The sequence below is a fragment of the Chenopodium quinoa genome, unplaced genomic scaffold (assembly GCF_001683475.1).
Source record: "Chenopodium quinoa cultivar QQ74 unplaced genomic scaffold, ASM168347v1, whole genome shotgun sequence".
In the NCBI taxonomy this organism is placed as follows: Eukaryota; Viridiplantae; Streptophyta; class Magnoliopsida; order Caryophyllales; family Amaranthaceae; genus Chenopodium; species Chenopodium quinoa.
The window spans coordinates 4,181,282-4,202,729 of NW_018744693.1; the positions used below are offsets into that span (position 1 = coordinate 4,181,282).

Below are 21,448 nucleotides of genomic sequence, written 5' to 3' on the forward strand. Positions count from 1 at the left end.
CTTGTTGTAATTATTGCTAAGTTTACAAACTAACACTGCTTTAGTTAGCACATGGTGTTGTCATTTTTAATATTGTTTTTTTTTTTTTTTTTGAAGAGATTTAATATTTTGCGGAGTTAGTATTGTTTGGTCTTAAAATCACGAACTAATATTGCTTATCATTACTTAGTAAAGATTATCAGGTGCAATGGTTATTCTCAGATTTTGGTAAATAAACATGTATTGAAAAAAAAAAGACTTTGAAGTTAGGAAAAGAGAGGGGATGAGTTTTTGATGGTGGGGACGAAGAAGGGTGGAATATCCCCTCCCCTTCTCCCACTTCAAAACTCAGTGTAAATTCAATTTTATCTTGATTAAAATAAACACCTCTAAAGGTTGTATTATTACAAAATAATCAAAATATTGTATTATTAGAAAATAATGGACTAAAGGTTGTATTATTTTTAGCAAGTTTTCAGTATACAAATTGAATTGTGTTTACCACAATCTAATAGGGTTATTATAATTGACATTTGCTTAATTATCATATTGACAAAAGTAGCATGCAAACTGCTTTGAAAAAAAATGTATCTTAGACACATCACAAGTCATAGGAATCGCACAGGGCATTATAAAATTAGAAACCTAATCAAGTATTCTTAAAAGGAGTAAAGGTTACTAATCCTACCTAGTTTACAAATTAATTACAAAAACTATTACATATGTCAGAATAAATGGCTGCAAGTTTTGCCTCTGAATCATCAATATATAGCCAGATGTAGCTAAGTTCTAGAGCAGTTAGCTGCATCAACTTTTCTCGTGTCTACTTCTATGCATTCTTGTTCAACCTCAAGTAACATTTTATCATAGTTGTTTTTGGCTTGCCCATTTTATCCCATATCATCTAGATAAAATAGTAAGCATAGAGAACAGAGTTAATCACCGATGATAACAAGATAAAAATAACATCCTAACCTTGAAGAGCTGAAGTGCAATTAGCTTGTATCATACCTGAAGTTCATACAAAAGAGACCCACAAGTAGTTTTCGCTTCTAAAAGAGGATCATTCTGAACGTAATATTAAGAGATTTTTTTTTTAACCACATGTATCAACCTGCACAAAAGTAAAGGAACTCCAATTTAGTAATTGGACCAAAACTAAAGTCTAATATAATGAACCTAGGTGCATAATGTACAAGCACCACAATACTATGATTCAGACACTAAATAGTGCAACCAAACCCAACATTACCTACACAAATTCCCATAAGAGAAACTGCTTCAAAGAGCTCTAAATTTGCTTCAATAAGCTTAAATTACTAAGGCCTGACTACTTAGATAAGTCCTGATTTGCCTAATAATGCAATAAGCCTGCACCATGACACCACAACCAATAAAGTAAAACAAATGTACAATAATATAAATTTGAATCTATAAGAGGAATGTAATTTCGTTGATGTATACAAGAAGCTACTCAAACAATGACATCTTTGACAGAATCTATGAACTAATATCAACTATAATCTATCAATCACTTTCTACTTATATACAGTACCCATCATCATTAGAAATACCCAAGCCAAACCTATCATCACAAATATATATATATATATATATATATATATATATATATATATATATATATATATATATATATATATATATATATATATATATATATATATATATATATATATATATATCAAGCAACATATATATATACTTGTATTAACCAATAAAAATTTACAAAAAATAAATAAATAAATAAATAAATAAAATACTAATTTCAGGTGAGGTAAAACACAAATCTCACAATATTTCTAATCACACTTAATTTAAAAGAAAGAAATATCATTGCTGTAAGCTTGAAAATGAAAAACATGTTAGTGCACAATTGCACATACACTGACAATTGAATATGCAGATTAGTTTAGAGTCTTATTGATAGAAATAAAAATGTCGTGTGACCCTTAGAAAGTTAGAAATCCTTTTAGAACTCTCACTTTCTCTCAGAAATAGCCAGAGTTCTTTGTAAAACTCCCATAGTTTCCCCTATAACCACCTTCCTAACACCCGTCTTAGAAACCAAACTACTCTACATTTTACCACTACCACCGCCTTTCCCTTCTTTCATGCCTACTCAGACATTTTCTGCAACAACCTAGCAGCAGCAGCAACCTTAACCTCAATCTAAGCTTTCCTCTTCTCGTCCGTCTTGGTAGCCTCATTAATCTCATTCGGCCTCCTTGGCTCCTTGCTTTCAAATTACCCATCAAAAATTACTTCAAATCTAAAGGCTCATTACTCTCTCTCGTATTTGTCCCTCTTTCTTGTCTCATATTCTCTTTTTATCCCCCCCCCCAACCTTATTGATTCCTCTTCCTCCCTCCCTATAACTCTATTTTTACGGTTTGAATAATTTCCCCCAACCTTATTGTCCCCTCTTTCTCCCTCCTTAAAACTGTATTTCAGGGTTTGAATGATTTTTCCCAATCTTATTGTCCCCTTTCTCTCCCTCCCTATAACTCTATTTTTACGGTTTGAACGATTTTCCCAAAACCCCACCATTGACCTTCTTTAGTAACTCTTTTGAAGGGTTTTATATTCCTTACCCCAAGCACACTCTTGATATGGTCTCTTAAAAGTGATCTTTTTATCTCTTTCCATCTCCTTTTATAAGCTTGCAAAGTTTATAACATATGAAAGTTCATGCTTGATTCAAGTCATTTGGATAATGCAGATAGCACTTTTGAAATGGCTTTGCAAAATATAGCAGATATCACTTCATATTTACCTCGGAAAGCATATGAAAGTTCATGCTAGATTCAACAGTCATGTGGACAATGCATAAATCCCAACATAATTGCTCAACACTATCGAATGGTGCAAAAACTACTTTGCAAATATTAACATAACATACTACAGTCATTGCCCCAATACTATCAATACCAAACAAAATCACTAATTGATAACTGCATTAATCTTATTTAAATTTATTGATCAGTTAAACGGTAGATGCATAGCAAAAAGTCATCATAGTTCAAGTGTGAATCACATCACATACTTGATATAGTTCTATAATAGATAAGCAATCAGGTTATAAAAAAGCTTCTAAAATGTCACCAACACTGAAGAGTGAAGTCAAACAATGAAAATCATTGACGTTATGTTGTCAAAAGAAAAGTACTCCTTAAAAAATTCGAGCAGTTTTAAAGCACTAGCCTCATTTAAAGTTACCTTAAAAGTCGCATGCACGGAGACATTAAAAAAGAGCCAAAAGGCAACAGGCAAACATCAGATAGATTACCTAAGTTTGGCTCATTTGCCATACAGTTAACACAGTAAAGCCATTAATATTATAGAACATATGAACCCTATGATAGAAATGTTGCTACTTAGAAATAAGACCATTTCAGAGGTCCCGGCTTACAAATAGTGTATAATCAGCCGGTAGCAAGAAGCAGAGAAGCTCATAAAAGTAGTTAGAAACATTTCCATTAAAGTATACTTGTAGACAGATTCAAATCACGTTGATAAACTAAGTGTTACTACTTCCAACTTTATCCATTACACAATTTGAATTAAGACAATACCATCATGTATATGAGCAAGAAAGTCTTGGCATTTTATATCATATACATGACACCATAGACCATATATTGACATCCATTCCCCTTGAGAAAGAGCAAGAATTTTAAACACCAGCATAATATTCTCTTGGAATTTTCATAGCTCCTAAAATTATATGCTTTGACCAAATTGGTTGGACAAATATATACGAAGTATATGTGAATTTAAAAGATATCTTGGATGGATGGACGACATAGATAAGGCATATCAACTGACCTGAACTAAACAAATTTACAGTTGGAGAAATATCGGCGTCAAGATAGGGCTCAAACAACAGCACACATTAATTATTAGTACCATACCTTAACTCAACACAAGAAGTATATCAAAATTGGAAGTGTTTCTACGCTTAAGACAGACAAGTTTCAAGGTAGATTTTACACGGGTTGAGCAAAATGATACTACAGTAGTATGCAACATCTATATCACAGTTGAGCTTAACAATATCAACCAGCTCAAAAACTAAAGATCACAATGCTTAAAAAGAAAAATTATTAGAATTGCAATGATCAAATTCAGACACTCAAATTTCCACACAATTTATGCGAAATTATTATCAATATCGATTCAGAAAAACATGAGTAAAGGGGAAATAGAAAAGCTAACCAAATCGTTGACAACAAGAAGATATGTCTCAAGAGAATTCCAAAAAACAAGAACAGGGACATCTACTTTCTATCAAAATATCACCATCCACCTCATCCTTGACAAATTTGTCTCTAATTAGACTCAACCTTTCTTTTTTTAGAAGTTTTGCAATTTCACCAAGCACTTGGTGAACAAGTATCTTAGCCGCCCTAGCAAAGGTAAGAATCAATAAAAAAAAAAAAAATCAATAGGAACTACACATTATAGCAGCATGATTGGCAATTTGGTAATAAGTAACAACAAATTTGCAAGTTGATCATGGTAAGATATTTAATTTCCAATTGCATTTTACTTAAATATTAGCCAATCTCACTAAGCTCACTCATTTGTACACATGTCAATCAATCAATCAATCAAAGCCTTAATCCCAAAAGTCATTTCCTCAATCACAAGCCAATTTGGTCCAATATCTTATTTTAATTAGCATTTATACCTCATTACAAATTTGTGCTGATTCAATGGCAATGGTCCTTATCATGTTAGATTTTTAGCATTTTGTCAGTTGCAATTACCTACGTTTTTTATACCCTTTTTTATTGTTATTTTTTCCTATCTTTTTTAATTTAAAAGATCATGAAGTAAGTTTAGGAGCACACTAAAGTTTATAGAATAAATATCATTTTTTGAGTAGCAAAGCAAAGGACTACCTCGAATGTTAACCCAAACTTCTAGACTCGTGTGTGTCAAGGATGTACCCAGCTACTCTTGTACACGGATAAAACTGTAACACTCGATATTTAACTTAGAGGAACACATTGATTAGGCTTGATTACTGCAAACAAAATCTCCCTTCCTGCACAATGTATCAAAAATTAACCATAAATAACCAGCTAATTAAAAATTAGTATTTGCTAAAAAAAGAGTTCAATGATGTGATAAGGTAACTATACTTCTCAGGATAAAAAATTGGCTGGTTATCAGGCATTTGAGTATGCACAGAATAGTTTGCATATTCGACCTTGAAAGTTCAATATCGAGAGCTTTTCCAAATGGCTAGTACAGCGGCCAAAGGAGGTGCGTAAAGCATAGCTTACTGTCGAGGAAGGGAAGATCAGAGTTGCTAAAGCTCAGTTGTATCAGGGCCACCAGGGCTAGCTGACAGATTCAAGCAACTTTGCTTAAAGGATTTACATGTTATTTGCATATACCTATCCAAAATCCTACAAATACAACAATCAAATTGATTCAAACTTCAACATTTCACTTATTCATTGACATATATAATTCCCGTTTTGTAAAACAGTACCCCCAACCTCAGCTAAACAAGAGATAATAAAACTAATAGCAAATTTTCACCCAAATTTAAACACAGGTCACTAATTGTCAATACTATTGACTATATAAGCAAGAGATCTGAACTAACTCAAGCATCACTAACTCTCTCCTATTACAAATATAAATTAGTCATAACACACTAAGCTCATATCTGCCTTAGTTATTTGATTAAATTATGTGCTCTTGGAATTATAATATTTCCTCCTTGTCCCTCCTTTACTCACTCGCCTTTCATGGTTATGAGAAAATCTATGAGAAAATCAAAAGGATCCTATTAGAGTTATGTCTCTCTTCCTCGTTTACATTAAAAATGGTCTCTTAAGGTACTTCCCAATTCTCCCTCGGCTCCTCCTAACTCAAGCATCACTAACTCTCTCCTATTACAACTATAAATTAGTCATAAAACACTAAACTCATACCTTCCTTAGTTATTTGTTTAAATTACGTGCTCCTGGAATTATAATATTTCCTCCTTGCCTCTCCTTTACTTACTCGTCTTTCATGGTTATGAGAAAAATCAAAGGATCCTAAAATAGTTATGTCTCTCTTCCTCGTTTACTTTTAAAATGTTCTCTCAAGGTACTCCCCAATTCTCCCTCAGCTCCTCCTACTCTTTTTCTTACCCCCTCTCCCTCTCAATTTCCCATATTAATGGTGGAAAATTTATTTTATTTACAAGTAATACTTGTCTCAAGCCCTTACAAGCTTTTTCTCAAAAACTATTACATGAGCTCTTTCTCGTTGTCACTACACTTCTCATAAGCTACCCTAAACATATCTCTTTCACACCTATAACCAATAGTTGAATAATTAATCTACCATAGAGGAACCCTATCCAATTGTTGTGAATCTAAGAACATACTCGCTCAAGTGAGAATAGATTAATATCCATTTTTTTTATGTAAATCTAAAACTATACTACCACTTCTCATTAAGCACATTTATCAAAAATAAACTCCATATCACTTGCTTCCCTTCCCCCCAACTCTTTCTATCACTCAAGTCTTTTATGGTTTTGCAAAAAAGTCTTCTAATATTGTTTATTGCTTCCTCATACTATAATTGACCTCCTCCAGTGTCCATATCTCTTGCTCCCATATTTCTCTCGCACCATCACCATCACATTTTCCCAATCTCTCTAAACCTAAGAAAGAGCTCAAAACAAATCAGTCACTAAACCTAAGAAAGAGCTCAAAATCAACTTCATCATTCTTACTCCTCATAAATGAGTCTCTGTTATTCAGTTAAATTATCTCCAACAACCTTAAGGTTCGACAAATTCGATGACAAATCGGAGAGAGTAAGAGGTCCACTCTCTCTCCTAAACGTATAGTACTACATTCAAACAACAAAAACCACAACAAACCAACAATAGCACAAACTTTAAATCCGTAAAACACACGCAAAAAAAATTAAAAAAATAATAATAAAAATGATTCAAATTAAACCTGAGATTTCAATGCCAAAACTCAACTTGAGTGAACTGATTATGAAGCCATGGGTCTGAAAACAAAAACCCGATGTATCCTGCTATAAAACCAAAACCCCTTGATCCAACATTTTAAACAAAAGTTATCGCAACTCATGAACTCACCCAATCGGACAAAAAAAAAAATATGAAAAAACTCAAACCCAACATAGTGAAATTGAAAATGTACGATTAAAAAAATATATATAATAATAATAATAATAGCAGGCACTTACCTCAAAGTCGCTTCAATGCATCCATTCACTCATGAATCCATTAATCTAAAATCGGAGCAACCATTTTAGCCCCAAAAAATTCAGAATTATAATTTTTATATACCCAAAAACAAACCAAATTGGGCAAATTCAATAACCATACCTCAGTTTCAATGGAGGAGAGAAAACTCAGATTATGCTTCAATGGAAAAATCAGATTACGAAATGAAATGAAAAATCAATGGAGTACGCATCTTAATGGAGGAGAAAGGAATGAAAGATAGGGAGGAGTGAGAAAAGAAAATGAAATGTAAAAGTAGAATGAGTGGAGATGAGGGAAAAGGGGAAAAAGTAATGAAACCAAATTGCAATGAAATGAACGAATTTCAAGCCAGCAAAATTTCGCCAATTTTGCTCAATTGTACGGTAAAAATCATGGATTTTAGACTCATATCACTATTCCCCAAGGATGTTGACCAATTTTTGAATGTTTCCACTTTTGAATGGGTTAAGATAAATTCGTATCATCATAATTCACAAGTCATAGCCATTATTACTTCATACTTCGTACTCCGTATTAGATTAAACAGTATTCCGTACTCCAATAAGGAGCTCTCTGCAAATAAACCTCAGTAATTCAGCAAAAAAAAAGCTTCAAATTATTCCAATGGAGGACAGTTTCAGAGTTCGTGTTGACAAAACATTTGGTTCTCTCTCCTCTTCTTCTTCTCCTCCTTCTTCATCTTCCCTAACCCTAACTTCCTCTCTTTGGTGTCTCACTGACGATGAAATTCAAAACCGTCAATGGCCTCCACAATCCGACGCTTCCATCCCCACCCAAGAACACCACGAAAACGCCGCTGTTAACGACGCTTTTCTTCCCACCAACGTCGATAAATTCTTCTTCGCGGCAAAGGGTAAATCAGTTTCATCTCACCAAAACCCTAGCTCCAATTTTAACCTTAATGATTTGGGTTGTGGTATGGAGCTCAAAGAGGATCTTACCGAGCTCGATAACAATGGCGGCGAGGGTTCTAGCGAGGTCATGGTGTTGAATCAGTGTAATGAGGATGTGGGTGGTGATGATGATGAATTGGATGTTAGGAATTCTATTGGAAAGGATTGTACCCTTGATTTTGAGGTATTTTCTCTCTCCTTTTCTCATGTGATTGTGTTGCTTCAACTACTTGATATGATTGTATTGGTTCTACAACGTATGACATGATCGATATGATGACTGCTCTGTTTCAATACATAGTCATTAATGTTCTTCGTTAATCGTATAGTTTATATTGGTATTAGTTAATCGTATGGTTTATAATTTTATATTGATAATTAGTTAATTGTATAGTTTATATTGGTAATTAGTTAAACGTATAGTTTACATTGGTAATTAGTTAATTGTATAGTTTATATTGGTATTTGGTCATTAGTTAAGCGTTTAGTTTATATTGAATAGCTGTTGTAAGTCTTGTCAATTACAAGCATGTATTGTGGACTTTCAAAATTTTCATAAGGTCCCCAATTTAAAGTAGTTGTTTTTCTTCTGCTACCAGTATATATAGAGATTTATCCGTGATTTTTGAAATCAGAATTGATGTGAAGACATATAGGTGTTATGCTCTTAGATACCAGCTAGTTGTTTTTTGTTTGATGTATGGTTGCTTTTTTATGTTTCTGAATGAATAGATGTTTTCATTTTAAATATATGACCAAGAACTGTATTGGATTCTATATTGTCTGGAGAATGCAATGGCAGCAGTAATAAAGAGGTCCATTATCAGTATACGCAGTGGCGGACCCAGGATTTTCCGACTGGTGAGTCACAATCGATAATCAAATATGTTAAAAAAAAATTTTTACCAAACAACCAAATAATAGTACTAAAAAATACATCCAAATATTCAAACAGTACAAAATACAACCAAATGTTCATATAATACTACAAAAGACAACTAAATAGTAATGCAAACTTATTAAAATAGTTCTCGACGAGTTTTCATGTTTTGATATCGATTCATGATATCTTCCATGCTAACATTCAAAAACAAATCATTCTCCAAATAAGTAATTAAACAATCATTCAACATTTGATCTCCCATGCTATTTCGTAGTTTGTCTTTCACTTGCTTCATGCCAGAAAATACTCTTTCCACACTTGTCGTTGCGACAGGAAGAAGCAACACCAATTTCAAAAGTAAATAGACCCTATCATGAGTTTCAGACAATCCCGTTTCAACCAATTTGATTGAAAGATCACTAAGACCCTTCAAATTCCAAAACCTTTCATCTCCTCTAACAGAACAAATGTAACTATCAAGTGTATGACCAAAGACTATCAATTCTGAACTTGGAAATTCATTAGGATAGAATTTTGCAAGCTTAATCAATTTTTCCTTATCAAACTTAGAAAAACGATCCACAGGACTCAAACAAGACATACACACAAGTAGTTCTTTAGTTATTTCGGGAAATCGATTTTCAAGTTCTTGCAATTGAAGATCAATGACACCAAAAAAAAACTTCAACTCGAAAATGATGTAGATTGGACACTTGTGGGCATTTACCTCTAAACAACCTCCTCCCGGGAACAACATATTTAGCCTCCATATCTGGAACTGCAATGTCATAGTCACCAATAAAAGAAATTACCTTTTCCATATGAGAATCCCATCCTTCATCTCTCATTTTTTGCAAATTAGTCTTGGTTACATTAACCATGGCCATTGCATTCACAATGTCTTGATCGTGCTTTTGTAAGGCCACATTCAAAGCATTTGTTATCGCAAATATACTAACCATCAAGTGTGCCACGAACACAAAATCAAAGGACATCAGAAGATTTGTAAGTGTTTGAGCTCTATTAGAATCTATTGTATCAGATACTTTTGCAATATCCTCAAGAGAACCAAGGATTACAGGGAATAAATCAAGTACATTCAAGATTGTCTTGAAGTGAGATCCCCAACGAGTATCACAAGGTCTACCTAATCCACGTTCTTGATTTAAACCTGAACCCGTTTCAAGTTCACCTAGAGACAATGCATCCACCACTCTTTGAGCTTGATTTTCACGAAGAAACTCTTTCCTTTTTGGTGAACCCCCCACAAAATTCAAGAGAGGTGCAAGTACATCAACAAATAACCAAGCACAATCTGAATTCTTTTTAGCAAGTGCAACTTGAGTTAATTGAAGTTGGTGAGCAAAGCAGTGGACAAAATAAGCTTCTTTACACTCATTCTCTATAAGAGTCCTAAGGCCATTAATAGAACCTTGCATATTACTTGCCCCATCATAACCCTGACCCCGTACTTGAGAGAAAGACAAAGAATGCTCCATTAATAAGGATTCAATAGCAGTTTTGAGAGTCAAAGAAGCAGTGTTTACAACATGCACAATACCAAGTAAACGCTCACACACTTCTCCCTTTCTATTAACATATCTCAAACAAAGAGCCAATTGTTCCTTGTCAGAAACATCAGCGGACTCATCAGCAAGGATAGAAAATAAACCACCATCAATATCTTCAAGCATTGCTTTAGTGGTCTCTTTTGCACATGCATTTATGATATCTTTTTGGACTTTAGGAGAAGTAAGTTGACAATTACTAGGAGCATTTTTGAAAACAACTTTAGAATATTCAGGATTACCTTTGGAAATAAGGGATAAAAGTGAAAGAAAGTTACCTCTTCTTAAGGAACTTTCTTTTTCATCATGACCACGGAAAGGCAACCCTTGGAGTAAAAGCCATTGGATAGATTCAATTGAAGCTTCAAGTCGCGTCCTATATGCATTTGTACTCTCAGCGGTTTGTTTTGTTAAGGCTTGTGTGATGCTTGAATTTTGTTTCTTGAACAAATCCATAGCTAAAACAGCATTATTATGTGCACTCAAGTGTTTACCGACATGTTTTCTTATTAAATCCGATCGATTCCATGATTTGAAACCATCACTAACAAAAGCATCACCTCCAAAGGCATTTTCATCCTTGAATAGATAACAAGGGAAACAATAGGCAGCATCCTTTTCCACACTATACTCAAGCCAAGTCCAAGTATCAAACCACTTAGCACAAAAGCGACGATTTTTGCCAAAAATAGAAGTTTGAGGAAATGTAAAGTCTTTGGGCTGACAAGGCTTTCTTTGAATGTAAATTCTTCTCACTAAATCTCTATCATCTTTATGAAATTGACTCATTTTTCTCCTCTTTCCTGGATCTTGTGGAAGATTAGCAAATTCATGTTCACTTAATCTTTCTCCAAAGATTGGGGCATTAGGAGAACATTGGCCTTGTTCATTTTGAGGGGAATTTTGAGTTGAATAATGAGATGGAGATGAAAGTTGCTCACTTTGTTGAGGTGGAGTTATAGTTTGTTCATTTTGTGTTGGATGTGGAAGAGAAGTTGGAGTAGGATTTTTTTTAGCAAAGAAGCTAGTAATGTTTTGCATTTCATTTGGAGTATGTTTTCTCTTCATTCTGAAATTTGAATAAATATTGAACTAAATCAAGCAATATTCCCCAGAAAAATTATTTGAATAAATATTCAACTAAATGGTCTAAATCAAGCAATTCATAATGGACACCAGTCAGACAAGGGAGCTAGATCAAACGCAGCCAGATATAAAAAGAATCAAGTAATAGACTCTGTGCATCAAATATATATCTAAAATCAAGGGATCTCATAAGAGACTTTGACCCAAAGATCAACAGAAAAGATATCCAAATTTGACAAGCCAAATACTTTACATAACATGTGTAACAGTGTAAGCACCTTTTAATGGGAAATAAATAATCAAATATCTACATACTTAAGGATGGGAAGCACAATAAGCGGAGTGAATCATTAGATGATTAATTAGCACAATTCTATTCAAAATGACAATCAAATAAAGAAGCAGGAACATTAAAGTATTTGAATACCAAGTTTCATACCCTAATTTGCAGCCAATGACCTGTTTTTCTAAGATATCAAATATTTTTCTAATTATGATTGACTAAAAAAAGAATATTGGATGATGCCTAAAATAATCGAAAACCAATTGAACAAATAAAGACAAAAAAATCGAAAACAAATCAATCAAATAAACCCCAAAACAATCGAAAGCCAATCGACCAAATAAAGTCAAAAAATCGAAAACAAATCGATCAAATAAACCCCAAAATAATCGAAAACCAATCGACCAAATAAAGCCAAAAAATCGAAAACAAATAATGATCAAATAAACCCCAATAAAAACGAAGCGATTTTGCTGAAATACACCCACAAAGATTGAACCAAAAAAATTCGAATACACATTGAACATGTCGAAATTCGAAAACAACAGGAACATATATGCAAAAATCCACGACAATCAAACCCAAAAATTTGAAACTAAATCAAGAGAGAGAAACAAGATCGAACCTGATAAATGTGACGATGGGAAAGTCAATTAGTCATCTTCCACAACCTCGGACGCGAAGTCACGAACAGAAGAATGGAGATGAGGCGATTAACAATGGAGGCGATTAGCCGGAGAAGGCGAAGTCACGACTCACGATTCACGAAGAGAAGAATGGAGGCGATTAGGCGGAGAAGGACTGAAGGAGAAGTCACGATTCACGAAGAGAAGAATGGAGGCGATTAGGCGGAGAAGGAGAAGCCAGAGCACGAAGAGGCTAGGGCTTGAAAGCCTTGAACTCTCCTGTAACTGATTTTAATTTTTTTTTTTTTTTTTTTTTTTTTTTTTTTTTTAAATAACTTAAAAAAATTTTTTGGGCCTGGTGAGTCACTTGACCCACCAGGTCTAAGCCCAAGTCCGCCACTGAGTATACGCATTTGGAGTTTTGTCATATAGAAAATGAATGTACACATAACACATCATGCTCAAGGAACTAGGCTAACGGTCCATGTTAGGTTTCGTTATTTTTGGGTATTCATACTATTGGCAAGATAGGTATCTTTAGGTCTGTATTGAACATTGCTGATCTCTGTATCAATTGAGAAATATTGAATTTTTATTTGGGAATGAGAGCGTTATCATTTATATCTAAGATTGCTAAGGTTATTGTGGATATTGGTCATTTTTCACAGCTTAATTTGAGGATAATGAGATAAGCCTTAAAGTCAATAATTATTTTAGTTTAGAATTCTGTGGAAAGTTTAGCTTGGTTAATATTGCAGCTACATGGCTATGTAGTATGTACTTGTGTGGTGCTCCCTTTGCACTTAATATGTATTTTTGCTTACATTTAGTTTCCAGCATTTGATTTCCTTTGTTTATTACTATACTTATGTTGTACTTGTTTCTTTGGGTTTCATGTCCCTTGATGGTGTTTTAATCTGCTGATATTGATTATATGTGCATTAGTTTACCTAGTTTCATCTTTATGAGATTTTTTTTTTTTTACCCTTCTATCATTAAAAGCGAAGTTTTTACTCATTTATGTTGCTACGTAGTACATAGTATTAGTTTTCTATTGTAAATGATTTGCTTGTTATAATTTGTAAGCTAGTTATCAGTGCCCTAAGTTACTGCATTAATTCTATGATTGAAATCCTTATTTATATTTAGTTTTGGTAAAATGACATATAATATGGTGATAGCTTAGTGGCTACACTTTAGCTTTTAAACTTAAGGTTGTCCGTTCAAAGACTCGATTAATGGAGGAGGGCGCCATGTGGCATGTAGGCTGGTTTAGAAACGTCTTTTAATATATAGTATAGATTTTAATATGCATTCATCAATTTAATTAAAGTTGTAAGTAGTAACAAAAAAAACAAAGTTAAAAAATAAAAAGATGATGACCCCTCTTATAAATTGATGATGTACTCAACTTTAGTATTTTCGTGACATGCTAAAAAAAAAATATATGTAATTTATCAAGATCAGGTAAATAAGTAGTCTGTATTTTCTTTTTCCTAACAAAAAACCAAAAATACGAAGCCACAAAAAGTGGTTTCCATTGTTGTCATCTCTGAAATATTATGATTTCAATATGTTAAATAATTTTGTTTTTGTTTTTTTTATGACATATATATCGTGTCTTAAAAAAATTTTAAAAAAAATGTGATTTTCACAATTATGATAGGTTGCAATTACATAGATTTTAATTAGAGTTGTGTTCGATTATAACTATTAAGGCAATACTCATTGGCTAAACCATACTCCGTCCGTCACAAAATACAAAGCATGTATTCTTTTTTGGGTAAACTAAAATACAAAGCCTATTTCTATTTAAAGGTAGTATTTTTTGATAATATTACCTTCATTTTGATGAGTTGTTATCTTTTTTTTTTTTCACTAATGATGTCTTTTGACATCAGTCCCAACACTTTTATCTTTCCCTCTCTTCAATAACTCCCAAGTACATTTTATTTCTCTCTATCTCTCTTTAACCTCACATGCACATATGTATTCTCAATCACTAATTTTAAATAATCTGCAATCTCCTTATCTATATCTATACTTACTATTTAACAAGACAAACCACAATCATCTATATGACACATGTCATCATAATTCACCTATATGCCACATAACACATCCATTAATATTTCCTTTTTATACTCCCTTTTAAAGTAAAAGATAAAATAAAATGTTATTGAATGCTAAAGTCTTAATGCATTCCTAACTTGCAAATTTGAGTAAGAAAATGGAGTTGTACTCCTCTCTATACCCCTTTTAATATAAAAGTTAAAATAACAAATTATTTAATGTTAAAATATTTCTGTATTTCTAACTTGCAAATTATAAGTAAGAAAATTAAACAAATTATTACAAAAAAAATCATCGACACATACAACACATATAAGCAACACATTTCAAGAAAAATAAAATGAGCTACAACCCGTTCGTTGAACGGGCCAAAAGGCTAGTTTCTCATGAAAAAAAAAACCCAAATAGGCTTTTTATTGGGTGACGGAGGGAGTAGTAAAAAAAAACCTTCATAAAGAGCCTAAATAGCTCTAAATAAAACCTCAAAGTGATATCCATATATACATTCAAAACTTATGTCGAGCCAAGGAAAACAAATAAATTGAGAATATGTTCGTGTAGGTTCAAAGCGTCAAATGTTACAAGGTGTCAAGGCCAACAAGATCAAAACAAGTATATCCTTATTTATATTTTGGTCAAGAAGCAAGAAAACATGCTTTAATGTAAAATTCAAATCTATTAAGATATATATTAATATAGTATATGTACCTTAACAAAATGGACAAAACTAAATAAGTGTACAGCGTAATGCAAATAAGAGTCAAAAATAGAAGAACACCAAATTAAACTTGAATCACAAAATATCAGGAAAATACAAGCTTATCAGTGACATTTTTGTAAATAAATCAACATTTTTTTAATAATTGCTAGCATACACATTACACACTCAATCATATTGATAAAGTATATAAGTAATCATAGAATTCAGATCACACCCTCAATCAGTAGATCTATTTTAAGTATGCCCAAATAAAACATTAAATATATATTAATAGTTTTGAATTTTACGCCAATATTAAAGCAAATCTCTTTGCTTCTTGACCAAAATATAAATAAGGATATACTTGTCCATAGATGTTCAAATAAGTTAAATAAAGTTTAGACAGATAAATTATAATAGAACACCAAATAAAACTTAGATCACAAAATATCGGTTAACAGATTTAAATTTTACCCTAAAATTAAAGCAACTTTTTTTGCTTCTTAACAAAAATATGATATACTTGTCCATATATGTTCAAATAAGTTAAATAAAGTTTGGACAAATAATTAAAATAAATTTAAACCTAAAACTTATAAATATTTTTTCAAATATTATTAAGATAAATATAGTATATTTATCATACACAATGACTCTATTCAATTTTTGATATAAAATATTTTCATTGATTCAACCTGACCGTTCACATCATTTGATGCAAATGATGAACTTCAAATGATGATAAACTTGTATTTTCCCAATATTTTTTCATCTAAGTTTTATTTGGTGTTCTTCTATTTTTTTACTTATTTAAATATCAGGGTAAAATATTTTGTATCAAGAATCAAATAGATTTGGGAAAGAGCATACATATAGTCATAACCCCTAGATCATCATATTCATCAAATGGTGTGAATAGTTTTTGCATCTAACGTTCTTATCTCAATGAAAATATTTAGTATTAAAAATTGAATAAATTCAAGGAAGGGTAGCCTTATAGTGATAGCCCTTAAGTCATCATTTGCATTTAATGTTGTCTCAATGAAAATATTTTGTATGAGCAAAACATAAATAAGCTTATCTTAAATATTTGATATACCAAAATATACATTCATTTAACCTAAGTATATTTTCATTGAGACAACAACATTTAATGCACGACTTTTTCACACTGTTTGATGCAAATGATGACCTAGTTCACATCATTTGATACAAATGATGATAAACTTGTATTTTCTAATATTTTGTTATCTAAGTTTTACTGAGTGTTCTTCTATTTTTTTACTCTTATTTAATCTCAAGGTAAAATATTTTGAATCAAAAATCGAATAGATACGGGGAAGGGCATACCTATAGTCATAGCCCCAAGATCATCATTTTCATCAAATGGTGTGAATATTCGGTGCATTTAACGTTCATGTCTCAATGAAAATATTTTGTATCTAAAATCGAATAAATTCGGGGAAGGACATACCTATAGTCATAGCCCTTAGGTCATCATTTGCGTCAAATGGTGTGGATAGTTCGTGCATTTAATGTTGTCTCAATGGATAATATTTTGTATAAAAAAATATAAATTAACTTATCTTAAATATTTGATATACCAATATATACTCTCTGTTACCATATTAAATGAACCAACTTTTTCATACCATTTGATGCAAATGATGAGCTAGTGATTATGACTAAAGGTCTGCCTTTCCTGAATCTATTCAATAGTTGATACAAAATATTTTCATTGAGATAACAACACTAATTGCACTTATTGTTCACACCATTTGAAGCAAAAGATAAGTTATTGATAACCTTCAAATGATGATATACTTGTATTTTCCCAATATTTTGTGATCTAAGTTTTATTTGGTGTTTTTCTATTTTTGACTTTTATTTGCATTACTCCGTGCATTTATTTAGTTTTTGTCCATTTTGTTAAGGTGCATATACTATAATTAAACATACCTTAATAGATGTGAATTTTACCCCGATGATTGAGTGTGTTTGTCTAAACATTATTTGAACATATTTTGTTCAAATCATTTTTAATTAACTTAATTTAGACATACACACTCAATTGTACTAATAAAGTATATAAGTAACTCTATTTAAAAAAAAAAAAGGTATATAAGTTTTTTTTTTTTTTATGAAATAAGGTATATAAGTAATTAGTCATAGACTTCAACTATCAAATCACACCCTCAATTTGTAAATCTATTTTAAATGTGTATAAAATTACTTATATACTAAAAATCAATAAGATTTTTTTAATGCATTTGACTTTTATTTGACTCAATTATATTTGTTGAATGCATTTGACCTTCATTTGATTAAACTAACTTTTTTTTTTAATCTATTTGACTTCATTTGATGTAGTTGTCTCAATGAAAATATTATGTATCAAAAATTGAATCAAATGAAATATTTTCATTGAGACAACAACATTAGATACATTGACTAATGAAAGTCAAGCTGATTCAAACAAAGCTAATTGAATCAAATGAAAGGCAAATTCATTCAACAAACCTAATTAAATTAAATCAAAGTCAGATGCATTCAACAAAACAAGTATATACTAAATCAAAGTCAAATGCGTATAATAAACTGGAACTTCCTCCAAAATATCCCTAATTAATCAACAATAAAAGCTCGCAACAAAAATTAACAATTGAATAAACACCCAAATTTCCTTTATTGACGATTGATATTGGTGACTCCTCTGTTTTGATTTATATTCAGAAATATTTGTTGTTGTGGTGCTATTTATTGGTAATTAGATAATCGTATAGTTAATATGAATAGCTGTCTCAAATCTTCTCAATATTAATTATATTCTGTTGACTTTCAAAATTTTAGTAAGGTCTCCAATTTAAATTAGTTGTTTTTCTTCTGATTTCAGAATAGAGCTTTATTAGTGGTTTTTGAAATCCAAATTGATGCGAAGACATAGGTTGATATGCTCGTAGATACCAGCTAGTTGCTTTATATTCGATTTAAGGTTGCTTTTGTGTTTTTGAATGAATAGATAGTCTATAAAGTTATTCCATTTTTATTATATGACCAAGAACTGTATTGGATTCTATATTGTCTAGAGAATGCAATGGCGGTCGTTCTGAGAATAGAACAGGCCATAAATGGCTGTTACATTCTGATGAGCTATAAAACTTATAACTGATTATATATTTGAAGGAGGTTCATTACCAGTACTAGCATTTGGTGTTTTGTCATATAGAAAATGAATGTACACATAACACATCATACTCAAGTAACTAGGCTAACGATCCACGTTAGGTTTTGTTATTTTTGGGTTTTCATACTATTGGCAAGATATATCTTTAGATCTGTATTGAACATTGCTGATCTATGTATTAAGTGAGAAATATTGAATTTTTATTTGTGGAATGAGAACTCTATCATTTATATCTAAATTGCTAAAGGTTATTGTGGATATTGGTCATTTTTTTCAGCTTAATTTGAGGATAATGAGATAAGCCTTAAAGTCAATAATGCCTTCAGTTTAGAATTCTGTGGAAAGTTTAGCTTGGTTAATATTGCTGCTACATGGCTATGTACTTGTGTGGTGCTTGCTTTGCACTTAATATAATATTTCTGCTTACATTTAGTTTCCAGCATTTAATTTCCTTTGTTTATTACTTTACTTATGATGTACTTGTTTCCATGGGTTTCAAGTGACTTGATGGTGTTTTAAGCTGCTGAGATTGATTATGTGTGCAATAGTTTTCCTAGTTTCATTTTGATGAGTTATTTTTTTTTGCCCTTTTATCAATAAAAGAAAAGTTCACTCTTTTCTGTTGCTACCTACATATTATACATAGTATTAGTTTTCTCCTGTAAATGATTTGCTTTTTATAATTTGTAAGTATGTAGTAATATTATTTTGGAAATGATAAACAACCTGTGTTACTCAAACTTTGCTGGAAGTGTCAGACACAGGTTTGTGTACCTGTCCAAGTGTCAAACTTGATGATCTTATAAAGTTATATATTGCTGCATGATCATGGTCCAAATCATGTGTCATTAAGCGTCTTACCCGTGTCTCAAATCTCAATGTTGATTATACATGGATTCTTGAATTAACATGGAGAGTTGGAGTTACTTAAAAATTACCGGAGTAATTGAGTAATTGACGAGCTTTGCATATTGCTATATTTTATAATTGACCTTGCACACGTCAATTAAATGCACCCTGTTTGCCGTAGAAGTGTCGTGAATAGTCCACCAAGATAATTTTGTATGTCCTGAGTTATGGTCATGGACAATTTTAGTGGGCTGGCCAAAGTTTGACATCGTTACATTGATGTTTGGCAATTGGTTTATTTTTATTTTTTTACTCATTTGGTAGTGTAATGTGCAAGAATGTAAATGTGTTCATTTACGTGCTTCTCTCATGGCAGCTGATTAAAATCTTTCATGATTGTAGCTTATGTTCTGTAAAGTAATGTATTAAAGTTTCACTATCTTAGTGATTTGATAATGTATAGGATTGCTCTTTTTAACTTTTTCTTTCTTTATTTTTTTAAGGCAATATAGTTTTGAAGATTCTATGTAGTATACTAGTCTGCTTTATTTGTGTCTACTGTGAACCAAATTTTCCCTTTCTTCTGCAAGTACCAAATTTCCCCTTTCTTCTGCAATTTTCATAGTTTTATGTAATGTGGTCTTTATTGATATATTTTGCGTGTGTGTTTGTGTGGTCTTAGATCTTATCTTTGAATTATTTTGTTTCCAGGCTGAAGAGGACGAATACGACAAAGTGGCTGTTGGTAGTGAAAATGTTGGTCAACGACTATACATGTCTGATGTGACTGATTATACATCAAATATTAATTCCTATAATGAGCTCCCTGAAACATTAAAGGAGGCCCCCAGAGACCCACGTGCAAATCACATGGCTGCAAAGCTCAGACTTAAAGAAGATGCGGAAACTGCAAAAAGTTTCAATTCATTGCATGTTTCTGATCAAATGGAGGATGATAATTCTGGTGCCCAGAATAATGTACCTGAAGATGAAAACCTTCCCAAGTCAATCTTGAAGCGAAAAGATGATCAGATGGATTCAAAGGCTGGAAAACGAGTGCGGTTTGAGCCCATCTGCAAAAGAGATGATCACAGTGCATCTGAAGATAGAGATAAAATTGTCATGTCAGAAGGTTCTGATGTATATTACCCTTCGTTCAAAGAATCGTCTTCACAGCTGCATGATTCTTCCTTGGTACCAGATTATGTACGCCATCCTTTGAGATATACCCATTATACATTTGATTCATCAGATGATATGAATGAAGAATGTAATCGTCAAGCCTACACGGACTTCCTTAATATGGTGAAGAAGTCCAAGTCAGAACCTGAAGAAGCTCCTGCTGATCTTGCAAAACCTGTAATATTTAACCCAAAGAAAAAAGATGGTGATGCTTCTCTCAATACTAGCAAAAAGGCTGATCATGCAATGGGAGAACCAGTGCAGAAGAAAAGTGTCCCTCTAATTATTAGTGCAGAGGACACAGAAGATAATGAAGCTGCTGAAATGGAGGTAGATGAGCAAGAAACTCCAGTCTTGAAGGTTGGTAATGGAAAAAGAGCAACTCGTAAATATCGCTCCAAAATTATTGAGGAAACAAATGAGCATGATAGTTAATGTATGGCTAGAAAAGACTGCATGATGGGTTATGTAACTAGTTTAGCTTTAAACATTACACATATCAGGAATAGAATATTCAAATGTGTTATTGTCCTGTATATTATAAGCCTAGAATTAGTGCTTCTGATGTACTCTGCTAGTAACAAAGATCAATGATTCCCTTTACTCTCAAGAGTGTGTCATAATATTACATTCAGTACCAATGCACTCCTACAATATTTTAATCGCCTGCCTAATTAAGTTGGAGCTAGAGCTATGCGAGGAAATTGGAGCAGGAAATTACCAGATTATTACAATATTTTAATACTCTGTATCATAAGAACTTTTGTAAATTAACAAGTAGGTGATTTACTTCCCAAAAAAAATTACCAAACTAGTCAAAAAGTACAAAAAAATGTTTTCAA

General features: G+C 32.1%; 1 protein-coding gene and 1 long non-coding RNA gene across 9 annotated transcripts; one reads left to right on the top strand and one right to left on the bottom strand.

Annotated features, from left to right (window-relative positions):
* Positions 1–587: 587 nt before the first annotated feature.
* LOC110702626 lies at positions 588–7,519 on the bottom strand. Of its 8 annotated transcripts, XR_002507508.1 has the most exons (8): positions 7,379–7,519; positions 7,237–7,281; positions 6,981–7,059; positions 5,148–5,417; positions 4,905–5,050; positions 1,232–1,350; positions 991–1,093; positions 588–883 (listed from the first exon to the last, which is right to left on the bottom strand). It is a non-coding gene; the product is annotated as an uncharacterized LOC110702626 (long non-coding RNA). The 8 variants fall into 8 exon arrangements; XR_002507512.1 differs by lacking the exon at positions 1,232–1,350 and having other exon boundaries at positions 5,148–5,290; XR_002507509.1 differs by lacking the exon at positions 1,232–1,350 and having other exon boundaries at positions 5,148–5,352.
* Positions 7,520–7,862: 343 nt separating this feature from the next.
* LOC110702625 lies at positions 7,863–21,240 on the top strand. The gene is made up of 2 exons (XM_021880363.1): positions 7,863–8,356; positions 20,136–21,240. Exons 1-2 carry the CDS (start codon positions 7,883–7,885, stop codon positions 21,039–21,041), a joined length of 1,380 nt encoding a protein of 459 aa, XP_021736055.1. The 5' UTR covers positions 7,863–7,882; the 3' UTR covers positions 21,042–21,240.
* Positions 21,241–21,448: the final 208 nt, after the last annotated feature.

Excerpts from the sequence above, each read along its gene's own strand:
- LOC110702625 (XM_021880363.1), top strand. The coding sequence starts at position 7,883 with ATGGAGGACAGTTTCAGAGTTCGTGTTGACAAAACATTTGGTTCTCTC. Across the intron at positions 8,357-20,135 it reads ATTGTACCCTTGATTTTGAG|GCTGAAGAGGACGAATACGA; the intron begins GTATTTTCTCTC and ends TTTTGTTTCCAG.